This window comes from Indicator indicator, chromosome 16 (genome assembly GCF_027791375.1).
Source record: "Indicator indicator isolate 239-I01 chromosome 16, UM_Iind_1.1, whole genome shotgun sequence".
NCBI lineage: Eukaryota > Metazoa > Chordata > Aves > Piciformes > Indicatoridae > Indicator > Indicator indicator.
In genome coordinates this window covers 8,095,977-8,123,232 of record NC_072025.1, presented here as the reverse complement: position 1 = coordinate 8,123,232, position 27,256 = coordinate 8,095,977, and the positions used below count along the sequence as shown (strand labels likewise).

The window sequence follows — 27,256 nt, the reverse complement described above, 5'->3', positions numbered from 1 at the left end:
ACCACAGAGCTAATGTTGGTAAATTAAACTACTAGCACACAGCTGCAAACTATCATTTTATACAGGATTAACAAATATTTTGGTTCCAATTTGGTATTTTTACACAGCTCTAGTGCCCCGAGGAAAATGCTTATCAAAGATACACAAAAACTATCCAAAAATTACAACGTAACTATTAAAATGCCTCCAAAATTGAGAGGAAAGCAATCATGTTAAATTAAAAAAAAAATTAACCAGGACTTCCAGACAAGATTTCCTGTTTTTAATCAGAGAAAGTTTACAAGAGATTTCAATAAGTTATCTTGAAACCAAGCAGCTGTAGATCTTAGAATCTTCGTGGAGGTCCACCTTTAAATGGCTTAAATCCTGAGCCACTTCCCCTCTGCATGGAATTGCCTGTGATCTGTACAACTCTATTGATTGGTGAAGAGTTACTGGAAACAAAGGTTTTTAAAAAAGTGTTACTGTAAGCATCTGAATTCTTGCTGTACAGGTAAAAACACTGCTACATCTCATATCACTCAAAGTGTAAGTCTTAAAAAGAGACTTGAAGCTATGTCTCTGTAAGAAGTCACTTGCTTTTGTGCAGCTGAATTCATACAAGTTTGGAGCCATGTGCAAGCATGGAAAAGATGGGTTTGCAAGTTGTGCAGCAGCAACCAATCCATCCACAGAAAGGAATGTTGCTTACACTGAGGCTATTACCCTTCCTAAGCATAACCAAAGCTTTCAGAGCTCAGTAGGGAACTGAGAGGAAAGAACAGGGTTTGTACCTTGTATGTGGAGACATCATGCCACCTCCACGGCCATCCCCCATCCTCCTTGTATCATGATACCCACTTCCTTGAGAACTAGGTCCATGCCATTCTTTTCTTGGTCCAGTTTCACGACTGTGACGTTCAACAACGTGTCTGTCGTCACTGTAGTGCTAGTAAGAAAGTGAGAGCCATTTTCAGAATGAAAGGCATATTTAATGACAAACAGCAAATAAGGTTTTCAAGGAAGTTAAGCTTACAGATGATGTATGACGTATATTTCTATATTACATATATAATATAAGCCAAGCATCTTGTAAGATTTCAGCCCATAGGCAGCTAACCTATGCTTACAACAGTGCTGTTATAAATAACTCTAGATAACAAACCCAAACTTATTTCCAGTAATGCCTGTGGGTATGGAGGGAGTTAAGTTCCATCATTTTTGCAAAACTGTGGCAGACAGGTGAGGTGCCTGAGGACTGGAGGAAAGCCAGTGTCACTCTAGTCTTCAAAAAGGGGCAAGAAAGAGGTTCCAGGAAACTACAGACCAGTCAGCCTCACCTCCATCCCTGGAAAAATGATGGGGCAGCTCATCCTGGAAGTCATCTCTATGCACTTGGAAGAGAAGATGATGATCAGGAGTAGTCAAGCATGGGTTTACCAAGGGGAGATCATGCTTGACTAATCTGATAGCCTTCTATGATATTGTAACTGAAGGGGTAGATTCAGGGAGACCAGTGGATGTAGTCTACCTTTAAGGCTTTTGACACTGTCTCCTGTAACATCCTTGTAAGCAAGCTCAGGAAGTGTAGGATAAAAGAGCAGACAGTGAGATGAATTAGGAACTGGTTACAAGAGTCCAAAGAGTGGTGGTCAATGGTGCTAAGTCCAGCTGGAACGCTGTAACTAGTGAAGTTCCCCAGGGATCAGTGCTGGGTCTGGTCCTGTTCAACATCTTCATCAATGACACTGCTGAGGGGACAGTGTCTGCTCAGCAAGTTTGCTGATGATATCAAACTGGGAGGCTTGGCTGATATAGCTGAAGGCTGTGCAGCCACCCAGTGAGACTTGGACAGACTGGAGAGCTGGGCAAAGAGGAACCTTAGCAGGTTCAACAAAGATAAGTGCAGCACCTGCATCTGGGAAGGAATAATAAACTGCACGAGTATAGGTTAGGAGGAGATTTGCTAGAGAGCAACCCCATGGCGAAGGACCAATGTGCCCCTGTAGCCAAGAGGGCCAATGGTATCCTGGGGCACATTAAGAGGAGTGTGTCAAGCAGATCGAGGGAGGTTCTCCTCCCCTTCTACTCTGCCCTGGGGGGATCTCACCTACAATGCTGCATCCAGTTTTAGGCTCTGCTGTTCAAGAAGGACAGGGATCTACTCAAGAGAGTCCAAGGGAGAGCTATAAGGATGAGTAAAAGACTGGAGCGTGTGCCCTATGAGGAGAGGCTGAGAGACCTGGGGCTTTTTAGTCTGGAGAAGAGAAGAGGGGGATTTAATAAATGTTTATAACTATCTGATGGTGGGTGTCAAGAGGCCACCAGGCTCTGCTCACTTGCATCCTGTGATAGGACAAAGGGCAATGGAAAAATTACAGCACAAGAGGTTCCACCTCAACATGAGGAGGAACTTCTTCACTGTGAGGGTCACAGAGCACTGGAACAGGCTCCCCAGAGAGGTTATGGAGTCTCCTTCACTGGAGTCTTCCTAGACCCATCTGGATGCATTCCTGTGCGACCTGTGCTAGATTCTGTGGTCCTGTTCTGGCAGGGGAGTTGGACTAGATGATCTCTGGAGGTCCCTTCCAACTCCTAACATCCTGTGATCCTCTGATCCTGTGAGCTCACACTTTACTCCCAATTCTGCCCTTATCTCGTAATCACTGACAAGCACCTTCTATATAGCTACAGAAAGAGAAATGCTATTCTTTAAATGCTTCAGGACCTTGTAACACAGGGCAATTCAGTTTGCGGATTTCAAAAACACATCTTAGAGAAGGTTTTTCTCTCAGTCACACACTGCAGACTGCAGTGACAAACTGCACTGAAAATAGCAGCCAGTGTAAGGTTAAGAGCTGAAAATACAGGATGGCAACAAATTTGTAAAAGCCTAATCAGCAACTCCTGCAGGTATTATTCTGATCTACCTGAAAGATGCTGGACATAAAAAGAATTGTATTTGTTTTCTGCAGCTTCTTGGGTTATTAAAAATACCCACAAAAAAAACCCTTGAAAATAAACAATGAAAACAGCCAGAATGCTTGCTAAGGAATTGTATGATGCTACAATTTTTCCAGCATGGTTTTGCTTTTTCCAGTCTCTCATTCATGCACACAAACACAAGATGACTCACTTGTCCTCCACCTCGTTCTCCCATCACACCTCGTTCTCCTTCCCTGCTTCCATACCCAGAAGCACTGCTACGGCTACCAGGAGGTGCACCTCTCACGTGTCCAGACACTTCTCTTCCTGATCGATCTGGCCTCTCGCCTCTGCAAAAATTGCTTTTATCAAAATTTTGGTTTCAGTGTAATAGAATTGGTACCAAATCATAACACATGTAAGCATCTAATATTCCTTTTTATTTTTTAGGTTCCTAGGAACTCACAAGCTAGCTTCAGAAACATTCTTTTAGATCTACGTGGCTCTCTAAATAAAGCTTACGTGTCATTTGTTTAACGTCTGCAGTCTCACACAAAAGCCTCCTTTCATAATCATGTTGCTACACATGATTAAGAACAGACTACCCCAAGTCAGCATCGAGTTTACAGATGAGGGTTAGGTTATGTGATGACATACAGTCTTGTTCTAATGCTTTTGGTAAGTGACTTTGCTGTTCTTGAGGAACAAGTCTGTTATTGCCTTACATCAGTTCTTGAGGAATTGCTACTCTGGATAAATTTTACAAGAATCAGCACCTTAACTAGTTTGTTGGATACCTGCCATCCCGTTTGTCTGTGTTTATGCTTCCCTCACTCTTCCAATTTGTTTGTCTAGGTGGATTTGAACCAGGCTCTCTTGGATGTCGACCATGTGGTATTTCAGGCCTGTCATGAATTATCACTGTTCTTCTTTCATCTCTGTCTCCTCGCACTTCTCGTCTGTCTGTATCTCGAAGTTCACTTCGTGGCTGTGGTGGTTCATTTCTTCTGGAGTCACTGAAGTTCTTAGGATATCTCTCAAATCCTGGTTCTTCTCTTCGTGCTGTTGGGCGAGTCTTTTTTGCTTCACCTTGGTTTACAAAACGTTCTCGCCTAAGTTGTTAAAGTAGGGAATAAGTAATTTGCTGGCTCCCCATTTTGCTGCTTCTCTGCACATGCATGCATATACAGAAATATTATTCACCTTTCTATTACATCATCTTTATTACTATATATCTGGTATATATCTCAAAGATCCTTCCCACTTAAAATTACATTTATTTTTACAATTGCCATTTTGAGCTCAAGTTCTTACAGCCATTTTAGCATTCCTTTATGCATTTACCTTTTCACATTTTGGTCTGTATAATTTAAGCAATTTTAGGGCCCCCTCTTTGCCTAGTATAAAGCAGAGGGAATGCAGATTTCTCAAGTCAGCTAGAAAACATAATTCTTGTTCACTTCAGCATAAAAATAGAAGACCAGGAGCTTTCTCCTCAGAGAAAAACAAATTAGATTCCATTATACAGAAGTCCTGAAGACAACAAATTTCAGGACACGATTGCAATTCTGCTTCATTAGAACCGTATAATTCCTTTAGCAGCATCTTAAATTTTGATCAGTTAAGAGTGAAATCCAAAGAGGTGTTGGCAGGTAAATGCCTGCCCTGTGATCTGAACTTACCTATCAAAAGACGACGATGGAACAGAACCTTCTGGATATCGGCCCCGCTCTCTGTGATCAAAATCATTAAACCTGTTCTGCTGACGACTGTAATCTGAACCATGACTAAAACGTGCATCTGTATCAAGAGGCATCTTCTTACTCTCATTCCAGTAAGGATCATCTCTCCTATATGCAAAACAAATGAACCCTCATTAGCTACACCTCCAAATTAAGGCCTATTAAGCAGAAAATGAAATCAGTTTTAAATTTTAAATCTGTTTTGAAGATGTTAATTTGACCTTTGGAAAGTCACTACCAAAAGGTAGACTTGTAAATAGTAGAGAACAAAAACATTTGAGGAAAAAAAAAAAACACAAAACCAAACCACACCCCTCTGTTTGAAATGCAAATTAAATAGACAAAATATCAATAAATTATGTAATGAAATCTAAGCAATAGTATACCATGTTGGGCAGTTTAAAAAAAAAAAATTAAAACCCCTCAAAATGAACAAGTAAAAATCACTGTAGTAAATTTTTGCCTTGAAAATAGATGCTTAAGAAGCCTTGCTTACTGGGAATATTCAGGTATAGAGTTTCTGTAAGAATGTGATATAGTGAAGTGTATAATGAGCACTGAAAAATGAAGCTTTCTTTATTCCTCTGGTGAAGAAGTATTAGTGTTCAGCTACTGCATCTACTATGATGACTTTCATTTATCTTCCACTGCACCTCTGATATGTCAATTTTATGGCTAAGGTTTCAGTCCCATTCTTACATAGAGAGATAAAGAGAAAAACCTTACCTAATATAAAGAGGAAAAAACAGTTCAATTCATGTGGCTCGAATAGCAAATGACAGGCATCATCAGCCTCAGTAAGATTTGAAAGCCACCACACTGACTTGCATTTACCAGAATTGTGAATTGCCCACTCAGCAGAAGCTAGACATTTCAACTATTAAGGTTTGTCTCATCTGACAAACACTCAGTTGCATTATGCTCTTTTTGTACAGTAAGAATTAATTCATGGGATGCTTCTCTTATTTCAAGACTGTCTTACAGGTAACATATGTTTCATGCCAGCCATAACCTAATATTAAAAAACAAATACCAGAAATCTAGTTCTTCTGTGAAAACTTGCGTTAGGTACGAATGCATTTACAAGTCTGAACCAAATCTGGCAGCTGTTTCTTTTTTTCTAAACCCTGTAGACCTACAGAGCAATGGTTTAAGAATTACCTGTGATCTACATCACGGGGACGTTTCAAAGAATTTCTCTTTTCCTGTTCATAACGAAGTTGCTGCTGTTGTCGACGAAGTTCCTCCCTTTCGCGAGCAATACGCTCTGCTTCTTTTCGACGTTCCTATCATGAAAGGGGAGAGTGAATAAACACAACAAACCAAACAGTTCTTTATTACAGATACTTACAGAACAGCTGGGAAGTACACAAAATTATATCCAATACTTTTATGTTAAAGGTTATCTGATATAATTCATACTTGCACAGTATCTAAGATTAAGAAAAGCATGAGGAATACTTCTCTTAAGAAGCAGACATCAGATCTGGAGAAGCTACTGGGTGTTAAGACAGAAGTATCTCCAGGTAATAGCTTGTATTGCTACTGTATTTGTTGCCCAGAAACATCTCATTAAGACTGCAGTGACATTCTCTAGAAAAAATCTAGTAAAATTATGGAAGACTAGTATGGGTAATATGATCTGCTGCACTTCAGTTTTAGAGGCAGAGATACAGTCACTGCATAAACCAGTAGCAACAATTTGCCATCAAACTACTCTCAAGTCAAGCACACAAGATAAAGATCACTGTTGTATGCTGGGGGTTCTTCTATGAGATGAGTGGAAGAGTATGGTAGCGCAGTACAGTCCAAAATATAAATACACACACCTGTTCAATACGAACACGCTCTCTTTCCAAACGCTCCCGTTCCATCCTTTCCCTCTCTAGCTTTTGCCTTTCAATTTCTAACCGTTCCCTTTCTCTCTGCAAGCATTCTTCTCGTTCATGCATTATTCGTATGCGTTCTCTTTCACGACGCTCCCTCTCTGCAATTTCTCTTCGCCTGAAGAAAGAGGTAGCAGAAACTCATCTGAGAAATTTTCTCATCCAAAGCTATCATCATCTTAGACATAGACATGAAAAAAAATTATTGGAGTAAGCTACTGACAGAAGTCTTGGTATTGGAAGTCTTTGAGCCCCAAGCAGCAAAAGTTGGTTTAGCATCTTGTATAGAGCCATTTAAGCAGACAAGATATAACAGGGAAAGTTTTATCTAGAATCATTGTTCCTGATGTATCTGATGTTGGATTCATATTTCTATGTTGTCATCTGGCAGATAATAACAACAGCTTAGCAAAGTCTATGATTTGGATCTTAAAAAGGAATGGTATTTTAGCTCTTGCCCTCTTCAAGCTAACTAAAAAAAAAAAAAATTACTTTTTTCCCTTCTGTCCAGAAGTTAGAATAACATAACCACTTTGACTTGTGTGGTTAGATATACTTGTCAACAGCTTCACTTTGCCTTGTCCTTTCTGCCTCCTATAGTAGAGCTTACAGGAAGCAGGAAAGGCATTTTGTCCTTTAAGCATCATGCTTCCTGAGAATTCCTTAGTTTAAGTACATCCAGCTAACAAGTCATTTAACTATCCTTTGCAAACTTTTGACCATATGAAAAGAGCAGAATATAGTTGTAGCCATTTGGTTATTTTATTTATACTTGATTTGTCATTTAGATAAACAGTTCCCTGTTTAAACAAAAGAATTCCCAAACAATTTCTGACCACCTCTCATCTTTTTAAAAAGAAAACTCACACGCAGTAGCACTTTTAAGATATGCTTCCCATAACAAACACTAAGCTATGTGTGGATATACATGGCTATTAAAAAGCCAACCAAAGATCTTGTAGTCTGTTAATTCATATAAAGATACTGTAGAGTTCCAGACTTTAACATCTGAGTAAAAGGCTTGACAAAATGCATTCTGATTAGATTTCTAAATGTGGTGTCTGATCAATTACTGTGTAAAATAGCCTTTAGTGGAAAAACTGAATTACTACCTTCGGAGTTCAACAGCTCGTCGTATTCTTTCCAACCGAACCATGTGTTCTCGTAATCTCTGCTCCTTCATCTTTTCGAACGGCAAGATATCCTTTCTGCTCCTGTATTCCCTGAATTTCACTTTATCTTGAATAATACGCTCTTTGTTCCTCAATATCTGTGGCTATAGACAGAGATTACAGTGGTTATTTCAGAAGTCTCATTCATTTAGGGAGATTTCTGGATGCTATATTCAACTACTTAGCTATCCCAAAGCAAATAAAGCTTCAATCTAAGCTTAACAGTTTGTGATAGTTTATTGACTCCTCACTCAAAATATCAACTCTAAGATAGTATCAAATCAGGTAAGAATGGCATCAAATCTATAAAATACTTACTTTATCAAACCTTCCCCTTCTAAATGTCCTAGTGTGGCCTTGGTCTCCTTTCGTTTGGTCTAAAACTACAATTTGACCTGGGCTTTTACCACCTAGTGAAGAGCAGAGATAAAAAAAAAAAAAAAGCAAAAAGGTTTAAACACACAGACACCCCACTGCATTTTCCTATTACAGACTCTGCTTAGTGATTTTTCTAAATCTCTAAATTGAACTGATACTGGTAGGAAAAGCATACCAGCACGTCTCTAATTAAGTGGTAATATAAAATATGAAAGCTCTAAAGTAATGCATCAACTCTAAAGTAATACATGTTACTCAAGTCTGAAAAAGAACAGCTGTTTAACTGTCTGCTTTTCCAGTAAGAGCAAGAACATGCCCCCAAAACAAGTCAGACACACAGATTCAACAGGAGGAAACACGGCTACATTGCATACTTATTCTTTTCTTTTCTTCAGTTTTTTTACTGGATTCTTGATTAGGGCCACTTGCTCCATTATCACTCTTCTCATCTTTACCTTCTGTTTTCTTGGCTTCTTTACTTTCTTTTTTTTCAGACTTCTCAGATTTCTTTTCTTCTTTTTTGGTTGACGGAGTTCTTGTTAGGAAAGAAGCACACAAACACAATGAGGAAAATTCAACTTAACAGGATTTTCACAACTTCAGAAGACGTGAGATTTCTTACTTGCTCGTTTTATCACTTGATGTAGTCTTCTTATCTCCCATGCTTCTACTTGAACCAGATTTCTCATCGCTTTCCTTCTTCAATTCTTTTTTGGAAGGATCACCTTTCACCTATATTATTTAAAAAAAGAAATGGTTAATAAATATTCTTACAGGAGATGGGTCTATTTTTTGAAACATTTTCATCTTACTAAACCTACTTTCTCAACAGAAATTTGTTGTCCATGCAGCTCTGTTCGATGAAGGTGTGCAATACATCTAGCCACTTCTGTGCTAGAAGACATTGTTACTATGCCGTAACATTTTGCCCCTGGGCTTCGTGCATTTGTGACCACCTTTGCACCAAGTACCTACATAAACAGGTAAAATTCAGGTTTTGAGAGACATTTCTAGTAGGAAAGTGATGGTATCCCAATAATATTTTTACTGTAATACAAAAACCCACAAGCAAACAGAATCACCTCAGCAGCAACAAAACCCCCACTCCACTAGAAAGACTGATGCTCGGACTTTGCAAAACTATGCCAATTCCATGGGGAGCTGCAGCTTTGACAACTGTACCGCAACTTTCACATCAAGCCATATTAACACTTATATTCTGTTTTGACCAGTCACAACCTTATGAACATGGCCTAAATGTTTATTTTGACAGGTACCATCAAAATTCATTCACAGAAACACCACTGATCTGACCTTGACAGTTCATCTCTGACAAATGAACCCCCCAAGAGAAGTTGGCAGCCACCAGCTAATGGCAGGAAGGTTTAAGCATTATAATACAGCAGTGTAATAAAGGAGTGAGTTCTTTAAAGGCACATAGCAAGTGTGCCAATTAAGCAACTTAAACAGCTCTTTGACACTTGCTTCTTTAGAAAGCATTAAACTTTGTGCTCCTGCTACTTGCTAGAATTTCTTTAACTACTGAGCCAGTCTCCTGGCTGTAGTCATACTCTAATGCAGCAATTTTATCTTTCTAACAGCCTGTAATGGTACAGTCCCCTAGAAATAAAATATTTCCCAGGTAGTTTAAAACTGGGAAGGTAAGTAAGCACAGGGACCAAGCATCTTTACAGTAAAAATGGCCAAATAGGAGATTTTAACAAAACGATACTCTCAGGTTTAACACCTGTGAAGGCACCAAATAAAATTACCTACTGAATTAATAAGAACAGATATCCTATAATAAGTAGACACACTTGATATTCACAGTACTAAGATTATAGCTAGTTCCCAAGATGCAATGATGTAACTGCAGAGTCTTATACAAACACCATGAATTCAGTTACCAGCAAGTCCTTTGAAAAAATGAGAACTGCAATAAAAACTCTTTTCAGAAGACTGCCTAGCTTATATGGATTCTGCATTGTTCTGCAGAATTTGCATGGTAAATGAAACCAAAACCCAGGAAAACAGACTTAGTTTAAGTAGCCTGGAAAAAAAAGATTGTCGTTACAAGAGTCCCTAAAAGAACAGACTTGACCTGTCACGTTTCTTTATTTTTTTTTGCATTCATAGCCCTTAGAACACAGTCTGAAAACAGTCTCTCAAAGCAGCAGGTTCTATAAAGGACTTTTACACTACAGTTTTCCTGGTTACCAGATTATCTTACACTCATGGTTACAAACAGTTGCTGCAAAAGAATACACACATTATCAATTAATTTTCAATTTTTTTGGAAGCCAGTCCTAACCAGTCATAATTGTGATACTTCTTTTGTGTCTATCTTACCTCAACAGGAAGAAAAATTTCTGTTAAAATTAACATATGGTTCCTCCTGAAAGCATTCATTTTTACTTCAGAGGCTGAAAATATTGGATTTTTTAGATGACACTGGTTAGATATTTAATCTGAGACTTTTATTTAAATCGTTATGACTCAATTTCTGTAACTGGATAGAAGAGACAGAACTGACACACACAGCACACGTTATCACGCTCCACGAAGTACCTTTCCATATTTGCCAAAGAGATTTTTCAAGTCAGCAGCTTTTGTGTTGGAAGACAGTCCGCTAACCCACAGGTTTCTAGTTGAACTTCCACTGCTACCACTAACACTGCTTGCACTTCCTGAAACAAGTTTTACAAAACAGCCAAAAAATTAAGGAGACAAAAGATACCATGAACATTGAGCTAAACTGTAGCTGAAAGGAAAAACTTAGTCTGTTACCTTTAAGTAACTGTTTATCCGGTTACCTTTCCTGAAAAGACTTCTATATAAAAAAAATATACGCTGTAAGATTTCATTCATTTACCCATGGATTGAGACCAACAGCTTGCCTAACTCATACCCAAATGACAGAACTATAAAAATCATACCATTCTTTGTTAAAGGCATGGGTATGTACATTAAGCTTCAACTCTGGCTCTTATGAATAATTTCCATCCAAAAAATTTCTTTTAGCATCCAACGTTTTTTCTTCATCAGTACATCTTTACACTCTTCGCTTTACCAAAAAGATGGCACAAGGGTAAAAATAGAGGAGGCTTAGTTCATCCTAGACTCCAGAATAACATGGTCAATTTCCACAGCTTTTTCAACTGTCTGCCCTTCATCCAGAGCAGATTTTTTAAAATACTGCTGGATGTAGAACTTGATAAAACCCACCAAAAACATTTTCCATATACTAAGAAAAATACTAAAGAGAGGCTTTAAATGCCAACCTGCTTCTCCCCTGCCCCCTCCTCCAAATATTAGTAATTTTTCCAACACAGAACTAAGAACTCCAGAGATTCATGCAATCTTATTCCAACATCTTTTAATCTTATTTATTTCAGTTTGTTGTTGTTGGCTGCTAAATGCATCAACTGCTTTCGAGTATGCTGACATGTAGCCAGTCATGCAGACAAGACCAGAACTGAATCTCCACCTGAACAGTTAAAAAATCTGGTGGTATGCAGTGTTTTAAAAGGTAATTTAACAACCTTGAGGAAGAAATGGTAGTTTTCTTTCTTCAATGCATCAAGATTACATAAGAGCAAAATGCAACAAACTGCAGTTATTATCAAACTAGGAATCTATTGACTATCAGGATTAACCACGATGCACTTAGAATGTCATTAAATATCATTAAAGAGCCACTATACTGGCTTTGGCTATGTATTATAAGACAGCTTTATGACAGTTATCATTGCAGTTATCATATATGCTACATGAAAGCATATTTGCTCTACCTTTACTTAATTTCACTGTAAACATAACTATCATAAAAAGACATGTATCTACAGAAAACTGAATTATGTCTGTCACAAAAATTCCTCCTTGGAAAGTAATTTATCAGTTAACATTCCATTAATTCTTTAGTGATAAGCAAAGGTTTTTGGCAGAGCTGGTAGGCAAAATAAGAAGACACAGGAGTTTATACAAATGCATTTCTTCAACGATGAAGCATCAGCATAACTGCTGCCCTTAACATGCTCTTGAGCTCTACTACGTGAATATGTAATCATAATACAGGGTTTAATGGTAACAGATGGAAACTCCAAGGCTGACTAGTAGGTTAAACTTTAAGGAACAGCCACAAGTGCATTTTTGCTAGCTGATTTCTCAGCTGTCACACTTGGTTGAGATTTTGATTTAAAAATGAGCTACAATTAAAATAAGACAAAAAAATTTCATTTGCATTACATTTAAATATTTGTAATTATTTTTTTGCATATTCTGTGTATAACAGCAACCCAAACCATTGTGCGTAAGTCACAACCTGCTTATCTAAAAATTACATCTTCTTATCAACACAAAATACTTGGGAAGCCTTAAGTGCAATTTGCTCCCAGAAGTACTTGAAATAGGAAAATATGTTTTGGCTGAATATTTAGAATAAGTATTTTTGATCTTATGAAGAAACTGGCACAAGGAGGAACAAAAAAGACATGTAGCTAATGACTACTGTACCCCTAGCATAACGTCCTACAGATGGATGAGTTCATTTATATATGCTGGTTTAGTATGTATCAAGCAATATTTTAAACAGGAAACCATTTAGTTGAAGACAGCACTACCCTAATTTGTAATAGTTACCTTTATCATCCTTTGATGTTGTCTTGCTTTCTTTAGATTCCTTAGCAGAGCTAGAGAAGCAAATTAGAAATCAGAAGAAAATTGAAAATACAGAATTTGTAAGTGTTGCAATTAATACTACTAGTACACAAGTTAACATTTCAAAAAATAAAAAGGGCTAGACTGTGTATTTGAACAAATGATTCCCTTATGGATTCTTGCACTGATTTTCCCCAAGATGCCTGAAGATCTAGATTTTCTGACAACTCTATTCAGTGGACATATGGCACTCTTCTCCAGATTTCAGGACGGGGACTTGACTTCATTTTGTGTTCTTAGAACTGATAGCTGTTCATTACCATCATCACAAGGACATTTAAAAAAAAATCGTCAATTTGAAAAAAAAAATAAATAAATGCTGACAATTCGACAATGCAATCAGTAGGACATAAGTGTCTATACGAAGATCTTGAATTTTAAAAGGTAACTTATGGCGGTCAAAAAAACCTATAGGCAGGAGCATAGGATACTAATTATAAGATTCTTGCTGCTACCCCCTTAATGCAGAGTGATCTTATCGAATGCTGGTACTCAGTATCGTAAAGAACTGACATAGAAAAACAAACCTCTTTGCTTGACCAGAGGCCCCAGTAGACGAGGGACCTTTCTTCAAAGTATCCTTTTCTTTGTCTCCTGATTCTGCTTTCTTTGAACCTTCTCTGGCTTCCTTCTTGACGGGATCACCCTTCACGCAGTCTTCCTTCTTACCATCTTTATGGTTCTCAGTCATCTCATAGTCCTTGCTTTCCTTCTCCAGGCTCTGTGAAATGGTATCCTGCCCATCCTTTGGCTTACTTGCTTCAGAATCTGTAATTTTCACATTTTTACCTGTTTCTAGGAGATCATCACCATCAAAATCCAGAGTGATGGCATCTTCAGCCTGGATTGTAACCGATATGTTATCATCCTCAGCTTCTTTCACAGAGGTGTTAGCTTCCATCTCTTCGTGAGCCGTGTGATCAGCCTCAGCTAGGCTTTCTTCTGAAGGAAGAGGTTTAGATACTTCTTGTGTACCATCACCAGAACCTGCTTTATCTAAGAGGATTTAACAGGAATAAATATGGCAAAACAAGAAGTTTAAACAATTTCATATGCATAAGCTAGAATAGGACCTAGAAAATACAAAGCCAGTTATTAGCACTGATGGAAGGTTAGAAAAAAACACAAGGTGTATTAACACAAATATAAATCCTTTACCCAGGATCACTTAATTCTTCATGGCAAAACATATTTTCTAGAGACAAATACCAAAACATTAGGAGGGAGAATACGGTTCCATCCTGGAGGTACCCATTCTTCATAGCACATATCCATTTTCCAGTTTAGGATTTAGCGTTCCAGAAGAGAGTTGCTTGGACGCTCACAGTTTGATTTAAGCTGTTTTTGAATCTTCCAGGTTCTAGGACTTCTTCCCAAATCTGAAAGAATTACAGTCTTGGAGAATTTCAGCCAGTCTTCCACGCTAGTGTTCTCTTTTGCTTTTCCTTTCCAAGCAGTTGTTTGGCAGTGAAGTTAAGCATACAAGGCTGCTGCAGAACACGTAAGAGTGAGCTTTAGTCTAGAGTTCGTAGATAAACAATTCTCAGTCTTCATCCACCAGACAGATTTTCCGTCTCAGTCCCACAGGCATCTCCAATCATATTCTTGAATTTGTGCAGATGAGGCACTTCAGCCATATGGTCCCTCGTAAACATGGAGTCTGACGTGTTATCCTGTAACTTCAGTAATGCGTTTATTCCATCCTGTGTAAAGTGATGGTGTTCCATGTCCTTTCTAGTCCACAATACGTAGAATCCTTAAGATTTTTGTCCAGGAAGTCTATTTGCCCAAATCCATTACATTCCTTCTATAGTTTCACTAATGATCACAGTGTAAAAAAACGTAGCCACTCCACAGGTTGCCAAATACTTGTTTCACAATCCCATATACAACTGATATTTCTAAGTGACAGTAAGCCAAGCATATGATGGTCCATACATTTGTTGGGTGCTTAAGCTCACTGTAAGGGTGTATCATTTCACTCCATTAAGCATCAGTTACTGCAGTGCAAGTTGGAATCTTTTGCATCAAGACTTACCGTATATTAAAATCAGAGTCCTTGAATACTATGGGTTTTTTAATTAAGAATCATAGTATTATGACTGTATTATACATCCACCACAGTAACTGATTAAGTACTGTAATCAACTCTTAGGAGTCAAACCCACTGACTGCAGTGATTCCAGGTGCTGAGCTTAATAAGGAGACAACTGATACTTAGTATTGGAGACAAGCCTAGTATTAGAAAAGAGAATGTTTTTCGAGAGAACGTTGCCGGCTCTACCAGCCTAAAGATGTCTTAACTCTATTAAACTTTAAACATACCTTTCTCATTTTCTTCATCCTCGCCATCCTGCAAGAAAAGGAAGTCAAGACTAAATGTCTTCTAATTTTAAACTTTAAGCAGAACAGTTAATGTTTGCTACAGAATATCTATTGTATGAAGACAAATTAACAAACTGAAACCTGCTTTCAAGAAAAAGATGATCTAGAAATCAACACTGGGCATCTCCCTTATCAAATCACAGAAAATCCATCTGTAACGCTTGCAGCTTGCAATTGGATGGATCATGTAACTATTTTCTACCCCTACTCTTAACAGGATATTTCTAAACTGTCCTATGTCTTGCTAAAGCCTTCAAATGTATGTCACACTGATAATTACTACTTTCAGTAGAATGTAAGCAATATGTGATGAGCTTTAAAAATTTAGGACAGAAGTCAGAAACTCCACTGAGTACTTAAAAATTAAACTGATTTTAAGAGGTATTTACTAGTTTATCATTAGCCTCCCTGAGCAAGACATGCTATGTGAGACATCCCTTTTCAGACATTTATTCCATGTCATTCAGAATCAATTTCTGAACTTCAAGATGTTACAGATGTTAGTATTAACAACAACCACAAAGAAACAACCCCAAACAACGACCACCCCACTCCCTCCACAAACCTTGTCAAAAAGCAATTTTCTACATTAAAACAGGAATTTAAACTCCTGTCTATATGTATATACTATGTTAGCATTTGGCACAGCACTCTAAAAAGTTTACGAGAGTTTCAAACATAGTATTTATTATGTATATGACCAAATACTCCCAAACTGTACACGAATTTGGATTTCAATAGGACACCTTATTTGGATTAGCTGCATTATAAACCAGTATGAATGAAAGCTTCCCATACTGGTTACCTTTCCTGACTCTAAGATGTGTGCTGGAACAAAACAACAGTCTGAAGTGATTATTTCCAACTGAACAAATATGAAAATCACCTCAAAGGAACTGATTTGGAACTTACATGGACAGCTGGAAAAGTGTAGTCTTCTATGTCTTGCCCTTCATTATCCTATGAGAACATAAAAAGGTCCTGCTCAACAAAATGTTCAAAAAGCACTTAAATATTCAGAGAGTCTAGAGATGCATTTAACTCAGAAAACATTTTAGTTAACTGGATACACATTCAATGAAGTCAGCATTAATCAGTTATCATGACTTCAATCTTTCAGTTCAGTATTCAGATTATATATGTCCCTACTGTTACCAGGGAATAGGACCAGTAGGTTGCTCTGACCTCCTAATAATGCAAACATACTAAGAGAAATGTACGTTTTGCTAATTAAAATGCATGTTGCATGTGAAATATAAAGTACCTGATTTTCAGAATCCTTTTCTGCATCTTCTGTTGTCTCTGCTGGCTCTGGATTGTGGTGTCTTTTTTTTTCTGCAGATGGTAGTTCTTTAGAATTCAAGTTTTCATCTTCAACAGATTCTTTAATGTCTTTTAGTTCCTCATTTCCATCTTGATCACTTGTATCTTGAGTCTCCAGTTCACTTTCCTTTTGGTGTGAACAACAAATATTTGACGTAACTAAGGGTAATAGTTATATTCTGAAAGAATCACTGCTAGAATCACTGTTTCTGCATCACATCCATAATAGAAATTTAGAGCATGTTTTTAAAAACCCTACACCTTCAGACATTTAGGCAACACAGCTGTGAACACAGTAAAAAATACAAACTTCCACATAACTTAGCACAAGGAAAATGGTAGCTTTTCTTGGTAAAGAAAGCCAAACATTAACACTAAATATAAACTAGAAAAAAAGAAAGGGTACATACTTTTACCTTGACAAAGGAATCCTCTTCGACTGAAGCATCACCAGTTAATTCATCAGCTTCCTGCTTTTTACCTGAAATGAAAGGATACACTAATGGCTAGAGTTGCTATGTAGAGTACACTTTCTTTAAATACTTATTTTGTGTTGGACCTTAATTATTCTCTATATGCTCTAGTTTATCTGAACTGTTCACTATAATATAACCTTCCTGAAACTGAGTATTTTCAAGGTGAGAAGGAAAAATGTCAGCTGAGTGAGCATGACAAAAACCAAACAAACAACAAAAAAAACCCAGTGCTGTTGCATAAACAAGAGGTTACATCTAATTTATTGATTTTAATACCCATTCTTCTACTCTGCCTAATAGTGGAATTCAGGAAAACATTAAACTGTACATGTCTAGAATTACCGGAGTTAACTAGACTTGGAAAGGCCATGCTTTATACAGTAATTAGCATCTCTGAGCAATTTAGGTTAGAAGAGACCTCTACAGGTCCTCCAGTTCACCCAACCCTCTGCTGAAAAGTAGAGCTACATTCCAAGTATGATTAGATTTTGCTCAGCATTTTATCTAGCTTTTTGAATATTCACAAGCATGGCAACTGCAAGTGTAAGACACCTTTATCAGTGCTTTTCATCAATAAAGGGAACAACTGGCAGGAGAATTGAGTCTGGTAAAGCACTTGAGGTTTTTTACATATTCTTTACCATACTAAGGGCATGTTCCACTGAGGAATTCTGTCCTTCCAGCAAATACACACTGGTCCATAATAAAGATGCCTCTGTGGAGATGAGACTAAACACAGTCCCCTTCAGAATCCATTACATTTCCTTAATCTTCTGCAGAAACAAGACTGAAGAACACTAGATGTAAATATCTTCACACAAACACACCCTTTGTAGAGCGCTCTGTCTCTCTGATTCATTCTGTCAGAGATTAGCCTATGTGATGGTCTTCAGTAGCTGAGGGTACAACAGCAGTTCTGTTAGGAAGTGGCTTTACTATCTTCTGCTGAAACTTAACATCAGTTCAAGATACACAAGACAGCAGTCACAATCAGAATTTAATGCTTTATTTTTTGACAGCACATCTTCCCTCATCTCGTAATGACTGGCTAAATCAATTCTATATATATTTAAAAGGAATACAAAAGAAAAACATAAGCTGAAGTTTGATACAATTATGGACATTTTTGCTGTCTGTAATAGTCAATTTTTGTCACCAATTAATTTCCATAGTCTTTCATATACGCTTCTGAAATTGCATTTCAAAGATGGAAACTGCCCAACTACAAGGCAAGAAGAGAGACTACTGTTTTGGTTTTACTTAGATTCCAGCTGGTTTTACCCATTTCACTGAAAGGTGACACTCTGACAGTACTCCTATATACAGCATATTGCTGCTGTGTATTCAGGCATGCACTAGTCTCCAGTAAGACACATGACAGAAGCTATTTCTATGATTCCAAACATAAGACCTAAATATTCGGATCTAAATGTAAATCTTGCCACTAATTTTACTTCATTTGAAACAAACAAAATATTCCTGGTTTATATTTGTAACACAACTGATTTGTGAGATTTTTGGTACAAAGCCAGCAGCACAGGTAGGGAAGCTAGCTTTCCTTAGGGAGAGGAGTGCACTTGCACTGAGGACAGGTTTTGATATGCATGAAAGCTGATGCCTGAAAGCAAGACTAACCCAAATTCTTTATTACTGTTTTAGAATTCTGTGACAGAATCTACAGCCACAGATAGAACAGGCCATGTGGGAGTAATACAAAGAAGTTGTCCAAGCAGCTAGGAATCAAGTTAGAAAAGCAGAAGCGCAGAGAGAATTAAACTTGGCTAGACAAAAAAGGGACATCAGGGACAAAAAGGCAGGTAGGGAACATGTGGGGCCTCTCCAACAGGAGAATGGAGACCTGGTCATGACAGATATGGAGAAGGCTGAGGTGCTCAGTGATTACTTTGCCTCAGTGTTCACTGGCAAGGGCTCTAGCTGCACTGCCCAAGCTTGAGAAAACACATATGGGGAGTGGGAAAAGGAAAATCTGCCCACTGTATGCAAAGAGCAGGTTCAAGACGACCTAAGGACCTGAAGGTGCACAAGTCCATAAGGCCCAGCAAGATCCATCCACAGGTTCTGAAGGAACTGGCAGAAGAAATTGCTATCATATCTGAAAAAAGTGATGGCAATCTGGTGCAGTGTCTGCTGACTGGAAAAGAGGAAACATAACCCCCATCTTCAAAAAGGGAAAAACAGAAGACCCCAAAAACCACAGGGTAGTCAGTCTCACCTCTGTGCCTGGCAAGATCATGGAGCAGATTGTCCTGAAGGCCTCGCTAAGGTATACAGAAAATGAAGGCAAGGTGATTGGCGTTAACCTGCTTGATGAACCTGGTGGCTTTCTGTGATGGGATTTGCACCACCAGTGGACAAAGGAAGAGCAACTGATATAATTTACCTGGACTCGTGTAAAGCATTTGATACCGTCCTGCATGACACCCTGGTCACCAAATTGGAAAAGGATGGACTTGAAGGGTGGACCACCTGCTGGATAAGGAACTGGCTAGATGGCTGCACTCAGAGTTGCAGTCAATGGCTTAATATCCAAATGGAGACCAGTGACAAGTGGTGTCCCTCGGGGGTGAGTACTGGGACCAGTGCTGTTTAACATTGTTGTCAGCAATATGGACAGTGGGACTGAGCGTACCCTCAGCAAGTTTGTGGAGGACACCAAGCTGTGTGGACCAGGTGACACACTGGAAGGAAGGGATGCCATACAGAAGGACCCAGACAGGCTTGAGAGATGAGCCCAAGCCAACCTCATGAAGTTCAACAAGGCTTATACCCAGGCTGGGGCAATCCCAAGCACAAATATAGGCTCGGTAAGGAGTGGCTCAAGAGCAGTCTCGAAGAGAAGGACTGGGGGTGTCAGCTGACGATAAACTCAACATGAGCTGGCAATGTGCACTTGCAGCCCAGCAGTCCAACCTTATCTTGGGCTGCTTCAAAGGAAGTGTGACCAGCAGGACAAGGTAGGCAATTCTACCCCTCTACTCTGCTCTCACAAGACCCCACCTGCAGTACTGCATATAGTTCTGGTACTCTCAGCATAAAGAGGGACATTGACCTGCTGGAGTAGGCCCAGAAGAGGGCCACAAAGATGATTAGAGGCCACAAAGAACACCAGAGGGCTATGGCAACAGGCTTCAAGAGTTGGGACTGTTCAGCCTGGAGAAAGGAAGGCTCCAGGGGCACCTTATAGCAGCCTTTCTGTACCTGAAGGGGGCCTACAAGAAAGTCAGAAAGGGATTTTGTTCAAGGGTTTATAGTGATAGGATGAGAGGAATGGCTTTAAGCTTGAGGAGGGGAGATTTAGACTGGAGATTAGGAAGAAATTCTTTACAGCGAGGGTGGTGGGACATGGAACAGGCTGCCCAGGGAGGTTGTGGATGCCCCCTCCCTGGAGGTGTTCCAAAGCCAAGTTGGATTAGGCCTTGAGCAACCTGGTCTAGCGGAGGGTGTCCCTGCCCATGGCAGTAGGGTTGGAACTTCATGACCTTTTAGGTCCGTTCCACTCTGAACCATTCTATGAATAAATTCCATAAAAGCAGTGAGAAACAGCAAGGATTTCAACATACATTCAATCACTTTGTGTTTTACTCCTCTTACGTTTCAGTTCTCTACTTTAAGCCTGAAAGACCAAGTTTTTTTCTTCATCTCATATCCAGCTAAGAATACAGAGACATGCAAACACAGCAGATGCTAGAAAGATTTAGCAACTCTCTAGCATATACCATCATGAAAGCTATTTAAATTTACTCATCTTGCCTGAGGATAGTGGCAGGTGAACTAGAACTTAGCCTTTAGAGAGACCAGAAAAAAAATGGACAAAGTAACCTCAACTTAATTCCAACATTCTGCAATAGCAGCTAGAGAACTCTATTTTATTGATATGTTCTCATCAAGACAAAGTTACACCTCTCAGTAACAAAGCTATCCATATCTTTCGCTTGCTGCTAGATTAAGCCGGACAGGAATATATGTTTTCATTACTTCATTAGTAATTTATTCATTTTCGTTTCTTTACTCTTCCTTTGCCATAAGTCCCATTTACTCTGAATACAAGAAGTATTCCAAGGCATAAGGAGAATTAAACAATGACCTTCACTTTCCAGCTTGAAGCCAGAAAGCAGTAAGAAGTTGGCTTTCCCTCTTAGCTCTGTGTTTTAGGTTACTTCGATCTGGTTAGACTCATATTGCTCCAAAGTGGCACTTCAGGGTTCTAATACAGACAGTTTTTAGATGTTTGTACACTAACTTGCAAAAAAAAAGAAATAGCATTCCCAAAAAATTCAAAGCTTTTCTACACTGGTACTCATCCACAAACATGGCTCATAATTTCACATAACTGAATAACAAGGTGTAACAAACACCTTTCAGAAACTATTTCTGTGAACTGGTATCACTTCAGGCAAAATAACTGGGATGAAAAGGCATGTTAAAAATCATAGTCAGAACAGCTGGACTGTCTTTACAAGTTGCCAACACATAATAGAATTTCTCTACAAGTTTATCCATACAGTGGCTATTGAAAATGTCAGTAGTGTAACCAGCACACACCACAAATCTGGGCGCCTAACAACACAAATACTAGTTCACCTTGGAATGATGGCACACCTTTATAAGCCATGTTCAGTCTCTTTTCTGGAAATGGCAATTGCTACACACCATAAAACTGCAACAGACTATTTACATAGAGAATGATGAATCTCCTTAGAAGTCAGTAGATTTAGAACACCCTTAAAATCTTGGCTTAACATTATGCAAGTTTAAGCTTTAACTTCATTTACAAAGCTTACAGTAGCATAAGTTTGTTCTACCTATTTATGGTCCCCAACATGAGGAATTCAGGCTACCTGAATGTAAACAGAATTATAGAAGAGGGTATTTTTGACAATTCTTAAAACTAACTGGACATCTGCATCTCATGAAGAAGTAGAGCAATACACTCAGCACAAAACTTCTGAAAAAATTAGTATTTGCATTTCTTCTGGTATTCCTGCTGACACATACACCCCCCTCCCAGATAGGGTTCTGTCACAACTGATGGTAAACATTCATAAAAAACAGGAGGCAAAAAGGAGGAAGGAGAAAGAAAATGTTTACAATGCAATAAACTCTCTACAGTATTGTTCAGCTAAGAAATCTGCTGCAATATGAATAGCCTCATTTACCACAACAATATCAAATTATCTAGTTCTATTTCTGTATTTTTGAGCAGTATCATAGGGCAACAAGAGACATTTAAGTCTTCTATAGTGTCTGCAGAACACCTCTTAGTCACGTATGGGTTTTTAGAAAGGATGCACTTCACAAAGTAAAATACTCTAAAGAATGACCAACTTGCTCACAGTATTTGCCATCATTTTTAATCACACAAACATTCACAACACTTTCTAATGCAGCTCATTCAAGACACCACTCACTTAATGAAATCGCTTAGGAAGTATTTGCCAACATAACTTCTTCCTATCTGACGGCACATGAAGGCACACCTACAGATTGTACAGTTTTGCTTCAATAAGGCATGATATATCATAACTTAAAAAAAGTAAAGCAACTTTCTAATATTGGACCCATCTATGCAAAGTGTTTCTAAGGTTCAGTCTGCATCTGAAATTATTTCCAGTGCTAATTGCTATAATCAATGCTGAGCTCAGGTATTTTAGCTTAATAATTCTTTCCGTCCAGAGAATGATTCTTTTCTATACATCATCTACTCATTAACATTCAAGAAAGACTCATTTAAAATGAATGTTCTCTACAAATAATTTACATTAATCTTTCCTCAAAAGAGGTGAACGTATTCATTTCCTTATAATGTCTTGGGTAAAACATTTGAGAAAGACTAGGGACTCTACAGTTGGGTTTACCTTGACAGAAATACTTTGAAGTTTTAAAGGATACTTAGACTGAACACCACTGGATGGATACCTAGAAATAATAGAAATAATTGACTACTTTGTGAGTCAATTAAAACATGCCTTGAAACATTAAGAGGTCTAATTAGATATGCAATAGCAGTGTGTGCAAGGGTGCACACACACACCACTGAGAACATTTGGAGAAGTCACTTTTCAATCTTTACTATTTTATTCAGTAACTACAAAGTAGATCAAAGGAACCAGCTACTGCAAAGAAGCGACAAAGAAGCTTCCTGCTTGCCTTAACAAAAATTAAAGAATTTTTTTAAGAAAGGTCAAAAACTCAAGAATTCCACAATGAATCAATATTTTGTTAATATAGTTATTTTAAGATTACTGTAGGACAGATGACATCATTAACATATTATGTATCCCCCTCCGATCCCCTTTTGAAGGTTGACCATATACAATTTTAAAAACAAAACAAACCCCAATAAAAAACCCTAAGTAACTATAGAGTTTTAATAAAGGAGTCAAAATTATTTGGGCTATTGCCCAAATATAAACCGTCAGCTGTCAGCATTTGGTCTAAGAAACCGTATTGTCAAATAGGAAATTCTGTTGGAAACTAGAAGGGTAGTTAAGACACAAAGTAACAGGTGTCTAACTGGCTTTAGAAACTTGAAGAGCAGCAAATAAGCAGCTTTCATCACATTAATACTCTAATGTTAAAATTGGTAAACCTTAAATATGTTCTTCATCCACACTAATTCCAAAATTTGGCAGAAAAGTAACTTTCAATCATCAAGTTACAATGTATCAATATACTACAATCTTTTTGAGTGAAGATAGTGCAGAGGAATGTTCACATCAGAAACACGAAAAAGGTTTCATGCTAGCAGTAATTTCCTTCAGATAGAACAAGCAGCACAGCAGTTCAGTCTTGAAAAGAACAGCCTTTTCCAGAAAATTCTCATCTTTTTACAAAAAGAGAAACCTGTCCCTGCCTAGTAAATTCTAGGGTGGAGAGACATGGCTGAGGCTACAAACACAGAGCACTTGGTATTTGTTCCAACTTCAAGCTTTCAAAATAACTGGCAAAACCAACTGACCTCACCTGTATTCTCATTAGCTGTTCTGCAGTTCTTCTGTACCCCAAAAATTTAACTAAATCAACTTCTGCCAAAAGCTTTAGATTTTGACAAACTGCCTAAGGGATTGAGGAAAGATTCTTGTTGGAAGTACAGAATCCTTCTGTAAGCATTCTTAAGTCATGATGCAAAATCCTCCAATTATATACTTTCGCAAAGAAGCTCACATGGCTCCTTCCACATTATCTCAATTTTGGGCAAGTCAGTAGATGCCCTATTTTAAATGACTCCGTCTTCATCTTCAGTATCTTATGCTGCACAAGTTGGTATTGGACACTGGCAAGCTGCCATTCATTTTAAGAGGGGAAGAAGGTCTACATTCAAAGCAGTTTCATCAAGGTTTTATTCTTCTACTCACAGTAATTCGCAGATGCTACTTTCTTATCCCATAGTAAGTTGGCTTTGTATTATCATCATCCAAAGCTTGTTACAGACCAGCAAAAAAAAAAAAAAAAAAAAAGCAGTACCTACTCAGTTGATGAATCAATTGATCAGGCTGTTACAAAATCCTATTCTAGGAAGTTAAGTCCCACTTTTAGCCTCATTCCTATTAGTCTTCATTTTTGTCAATCTACACAGGAATAAAAGCAACAAAAGGGGAAACAAATGTATCACTCACACTATTTCCTGTCTATTCAGCCTGCGTTAATATTCCAAATTAATTTTTTCTAACAGACAGTGCTAGTGAGTTAGACATCCCACTTTCTCCATAGACCTCAAGAGTTTCAGTAAACCTGGCTACAAAGACATTCAGATTTACAACAAAGTGCCATCAAACACAGTTTGTGATTTTTTAGAAGGGAAACCTTCTTCCCTCCTTCCCATCCACTTCTCTAGCTGCTATGAGGAGGTTTATCCATAACTCCCATACCATGGCCTTTTCTGAGGCTGTATTTTCTTCATAAATGAATACTTAATACTCCTACCCTCCTTTCTACAATCATAATAGCATGGGGAGAAAAAAAAACTACTATAGGACTAGTAGCGCTGTTAATTTTACCATCAAACAGCAGCAAAATAATTATTTCCAAAACAGGTATCTACAGCACATGAATTAACATTCTTAGTATTCTTCATTGAGCATACATGCTATGCATAAAACATGTATTTCCTTTCCCAATATTACTTCGTTATAGACGTGCCCAGAACAACAGAAAACAAAAATCCGTCACAATCCAAACTTGCAAAATGATAGTTAAAACACTTATGCAAGAGAAAACAGCCAACACAATCACTGCCAACCACACTGGTATAGAATGTGAGTAATTATCTTCCACAACAGAAAAACTAAAATTTCTTAATTAGAGATTTCACAGTAAGCCTGCAGAGCCCAGTCAGGTAATTCATATTTATAAACTCTCTCTTAAATAGTAAGTATACTAATATATCCACACAACACAATTCACTTCATGCAGTGACCCCCTACCACATGTTATCACACACTCATCACTAGCTAAACAACCTCTTAGTTCTTCCTTCGCTCTTGCCACAGATACTCTTGGGCACTTCAAAGATACCTAACCCAGCACCACAGCTGTGCAGAGCTTTCTATATCCACTTTGCACCTGTAACACTCCACGTTCAGGATCTCTGTTAACAAAGCATACTCCAAAAATCTCTCAGATTGTCTACACAGCCTCAGCACACATTGCAGAAGTCTCCAAGATCTGCAATCCACTACCACTTAACACATTTCCTAACCCACCCATTTTCCATATTGTTCAAACAGAGCTGGTCTGGCAAACTCAATGCTGGGGGGAAATTTTCAACCCACCACATGTATATATCCAGCATCCCTATACAGTGACTGAAAATAGATGAGTAAGCAAATGGTACTTTACATGGCAGAAGTCATAAGCAGTGATGCCACAACTGTTTCCAAACTACAGGCTACAGTTCCACACTCCTTCTTTAAAGTGCTATATGCAAGAAAAACTGCCTAAGAACGTAATGTACATCAATAGATCACAACCTTTGCCTTTAGCTGGTTTCTTGGTGGGTGTATCAGCTGAAACAGTTATTTCAATATTATCTGGATCGCCTCCTTCCTCTTCAATAGCCTAAATTAGAAAAAAAAAAGAATTACAACAAATTTCAGTGGAAAGTTAGACAATATGACTTCAGCAGAAGTCAATGAGCCAAACAATTTTTTTCTATCTTAAAAAACATTGTATAAAACACTTTGGGTTAAACCTCTCACTTAATGCTGAAGGAAAAAGAGGGTGCGCTAGTGAAAACGACAGGTGTTTAAGCTATTAAAGTAACATTTTCAAAGTAAAGCTTATCAAGGATCAGCACACTTCTCTCTGGAAACAACACTAGAAGGCCACTATGACATTCATGATGACATTAAGGGCAGTACAAAAACAGGAGGAAAAGAAGCACAGAAACCGTACAGCAACAACCAGCCCCGGGGCTCTTCCCGGCGGCCGGCCGACAAGCTCCAGCGCCCAGTGCGGCGGGCAGGTAGGCAGGAAGGAAGACCGGGGGAAGAGCTCTACCAGCAGGACACCAAGTCTAGCCCGGTCCGGTCCGGCTGCCGTCCCCCACCCCGGTGGCTCAGAGAGGCGCCCCACCCTGCCGGGGCCACGCACCGCTACCGGGACTGCCCGGTTACGGCAGACCCTCACCCCGACACCGACGGCGACACAGGGAGAGGTCCCGCCCCCCACACTGGGGGAAGCCGCTGCGGCCACAAGGGCCCCGCCCCTGGAGTCAGGCAGCTAGCGGCGGCGAGCCAGGCCCCTCGGCCGGTCGGGCCGGGCTAGATTGGGCCAGCCCCCGCGGCCTGTACCGGCCTCTCACCTGCTTGAGCCGGGATATGAGCACGGTCTTCACCCCAGTGATGTCCAGGTTGCGCCGCTTCAGTTCTGACTTGAGATCGATGACCCGCAGATCGGTAATTTTCTTACTCTCAGTGAGGGGCAGCGCCACCACCGCCGGAGCGGTGATTGCCGCCGGAGCCCCCGCGGCAGCGGGAGACGAAGCGGCGGCGGCCATTTTAGAGCGACTGAGCGCGGCAGCTGCACGCACAATGAACCCTCCCCGCCCGGCCAGGCTGCCGAATACCCGGATGGAGATCGCGCTCGACCTGGAAGTGTGCGCAGGCGTGCTGCAGTTTACCTGGTCCCGGGACCTCCCCGCGAGAGATTGGCCGCGGGCGGGCAGGGCGGGCGGGCTTGTCGGGCTGCGCTTCGGTCTTGGGGAGCCCGCCTAGAAAGGACGGGTCATGGCTTCGCATGGTTCAGAGTTGAGC

General features: G+C 39.2%; 1 protein-coding gene across 1 annotated transcript; it reads right to left on the bottom strand.

Moving 5' to 3' along the window:
* Positions 1-325: 325 nt before the first annotated feature.
* On the bottom strand, positions 326-27,000 carry SLTM (SAFB like transcription modulator). The gene is made up of 21 exons (XM_054387966.1): positions 26,806-27,000; positions 25,973-26,060; positions 16,917-16,987; positions 16,448-16,633; positions 16,096-16,143; positions 15,124-15,151; positions 13,326-13,794; positions 12,721-12,770; positions 10,651-10,769; positions 8,904-9,053; positions 8,705-8,814; positions 8,457-8,617; positions 8,023-8,114; positions 7,645-7,808; positions 6,476-6,650; positions 5,808-5,932; positions 4,587-4,754; positions 3,702-4,016; positions 3,116-3,266; positions 774-928; positions 326-434 (listed from the first exon to the last, which is right to left on the bottom strand). Exons 1-21 carry the CDS (start codon positions 26,998-27,000, stop codon positions 326-328), a joined length of 3,129 nt encoding a protein of 1,042 aa, XP_054243941.1.
* Positions 27,001-27,256: the final 256 nt, after the last annotated feature.